The following is a 2,978-nucleotide window of genomic DNA, read 5'->3' as shown; positions in this document are numbered from 1 at the left end:
CAACTAATTAGTATTTGGGGTCAAAGTAAGTAGTCTTTTAATATGTCATAAAATGATTTTGGTTGTAAATATGCCTGAAAATATTGTTACACTGAATGACATTTTAATGGGTCTCTTCTGTAAATCAGGGGAAAATGTATTATATTTATTTTTTGCTCAGAAAAACAAAAACAAAATTGCAATTAAATTAAACAGAAAATTTTGTCATATTTTTGGGGAAAAACAACAATTTAAAGCAGTATTACACTTACTGTTTTTATGCTTAAACCCTTTTTCGTCTTTGGCCCATCTATGTATGGTTTCTACATGATAGGAGCCAGTTCTCCCCGTTATATCATCTCTACACTACACATAATCAGATGGAAATAGAGATTGCACTCACAGCCTCTCCAGAGCTCGCAGGCCGAGGAAAGAGTTATTCTTCAGCGCCGAGATCTTATTGTTGCTCAGGATCCTGAGGAGACACGAAAACACAAGCCATAAATACAGAGCCAGAGGACTTACACACAAGCCGTCATCTTTACAGCCAGCAGCAGATTTATAGGAGTGCTTCATATCGGCGGCGTGTTTGTGGCTGTTTGCGGTCAGAATGGAGAAAACAAAACTTCTCCAGCAACACTTTCTCTGGAAATTAACTCGTTGGAGGTTCATTAAGGCATTATATTTATATTTATGCATTTGCAGAGACTTTTATTCAAAGCGACTCGCACTGTATTGAAGGTGGATGTTTAATTAGTTCATGGATTGCCTAAATATGACCTATGACCTTCCTGTTGCCAGAGTCACGCTCTGCTATTGCTACAGAGACACTATGAGAAATTTAATTTAGTTAGATGTTTTAGAAACGTTTAAATGTAAGTCTGAGAGAAAGTGGAAAATGGTTATGAAAAAAATAAATTCTGACCGTTCTTGGCCATAACAAATTAAATTGACATTATAAGTGGAGAAAGAAAGAATAGTGAGATATTAACTTAGAATTGTGATATAAATTCTGAATTGTAAGATATAAACTTAGAATTGTGAGAAATAAATTCTGAATAGTGAGATATAAACAGAATTGTGAGATATAAACTTAGAATTGTGAGATATAAACAGAATTGTGAGATATAAACTTAGAATAGTGAGATATAAACAGAATTGTGAGATATAAACAGAACTGTGATATATAAATTCTGAATAGTGAGATATAAACTTAGAATTGTGATATAAATTCTAAATTGAGAAATATAAACTCAGAATAACAAGATTTATGTAAACTTGCAACTCTGAGAAAAAAGTTTGAATTGTGAGATAAAAACTCGCAATTACCTTTTTTTATGTTTTTATTTCGTGGCGGAAACAAGCTTCCACAGTGTGACTTTCTGTAAAGCTATTCTGAAACAATGCATATTGTGAAAAGCTCTTTACAAATAAATTTAATTTGATTTGACTGTTTCTAAAGAATCTGTAGGCAGAAAATTCTGTTTAAAATTCAATTAGCAATGAACTAGTCTTTCACTGTGAAGGCAGAGAGTGATTTTTTGACATCATTCACATACACAGTATTAAGTCGAAGCTCACGCCGGCGATCTGAAACTGTCCTGTGCCGCTCTATTATTACAAGAGCTAGAGAATAAAAATATGCTGAATTACGGCGGTCCACAGGCACCAATCACAGATCACAATCTCAAGTATTACAAACATCCCTAGCGGACGGCGCAGTGATTTCCAACTAGACGCATTTAATCGCAACATGAAAATTTGATACCGGCATATCCCTATTTCCAACCTCCACGGCCGAAACGCTGCAGATCCAGTGTTTTTCTATAATATCAGGTTACTAGCAACAGCTAACCAAAATAACATATTTCATATCGACTACCATTGACCTTGGACACGAAGCAGATTTAGCTCTGGAGCGCAAGCGTGTGTTCGGAGAGTCCTGAAGTCCTGAATGCAAAAACATTTAAGACCTACACAGATCCACAGGATTTCAGACACGGACTACAGCAGGACCAGGACTTTCTTTGAGATGCTTTAAAGTACTATATAAACATCACGGCACAGGGTAATCATGTACAGTAGTACTACGGTACATACCAAATTACCAGTGTATTTCAGCACAAAAACAATCAAACCACCCACAGTCCAGCTAAAGCAGGTTTAGTGCTGCTCCACACTGATTCAGTCAGTATTTCTATGCAAACATGCTGATTTCTATGCAAACGGAGCTCATTACAGAATGTTGTTGTGTGTCATTGAGAATTGAATGTTCTTTGAATTAAAAGACATTGAAATGTCTTAAGTTCCAATTAAATTCCTCAGTTTGAATAGAGTTGAATTGAGTTGCAATTCATTTAAATGTAAGGAAGTAGAATGGTACATTGAATTTAAATTGTAATTTGAAAAAAGTTTATTTAAACAGCATTTTTAATAAAATTTAGTTTTTCAAAAGTTTGGGATCAGTAAGATTTATATTACTTTTTTAAAGAAGTCTCTTCTGCTCATCAAGGCTGCATTTATTTGATCAAAAATACAGTAAAAATTGTGAAATATTATTACAATCTAAAACAGCTGTTTTCTATGTGAATATCAGTTAAAATGTAATTTATTTCTGTGATCAAAGCTGTATTTTCAGCATCATTACTCCAGTCTTCAGTGTCACATGATCTTCAGAAATCATTCTAATATGCTGATTTATTATTAATGTTTGGAATATTAAGTTTTTTTGCTGCTTAATATAATTTTTATTAACCTGTGATACTTTTTTCAGGAGTCTTTGATGAATAAAAAGTTCAAAAGAACAGCATTTATTCAAAATCGAAACCTTTTGTAACAATGCAAGTCTTTATTGTCACTTTTTATCAATTTTACACATCCTTGCTTAATAAAAGTATTATTAATTTTTTTAATAAAAAAAAAAAGAAAAAGAAAAAAATTACTGACCCCAAACTTTTTAACAGATTTTTATATATATATATATATATATATATATATAT

At 32.7% G+C, this 2,978-nt stretch overlaps 1 protein-coding gene across 2 annotated transcripts in view; it reads right to left on the bottom strand.

The window, feature by feature from the left end:
- Positions 1–2,978, bottom strand: part of LOC107720833 (adhesion G protein-coupled receptor A2-like) — a 33,737-nt gene that overhangs the window by 24,418 nt on the left and 6,341 nt on the right. For both annotated transcript variants that reach the window (XM_016528671.1, XM_016528676.1), the window contains exon 2: positions 383–454. In XM_016528671.1, the coding sequence (XP_016384157.1) occupies positions 383–454 (72 nt within the window). The remainder of the gene's footprint in view (positions 1–382; positions 455–2,978) is intronic.

The sequence above is a fragment of the Sinocyclocheilus rhinocerous genome, unplaced genomic scaffold, assembly GCF_001515625.1.
Source record: "Sinocyclocheilus rhinocerous isolate Xijiao unplaced genomic scaffold, SAMN03320098_v1.1 scaffold5941, whole genome shotgun sequence".
NCBI classification, from domain to species: Eukaryota; Metazoa; Chordata; class Actinopteri; order Cypriniformes; family Cyprinidae; genus Sinocyclocheilus; species Sinocyclocheilus rhinocerous.
Note: the sequence above shows the minus strand (reverse complement) of the source record. Positions and strands in the feature narration are given on the sequence as shown.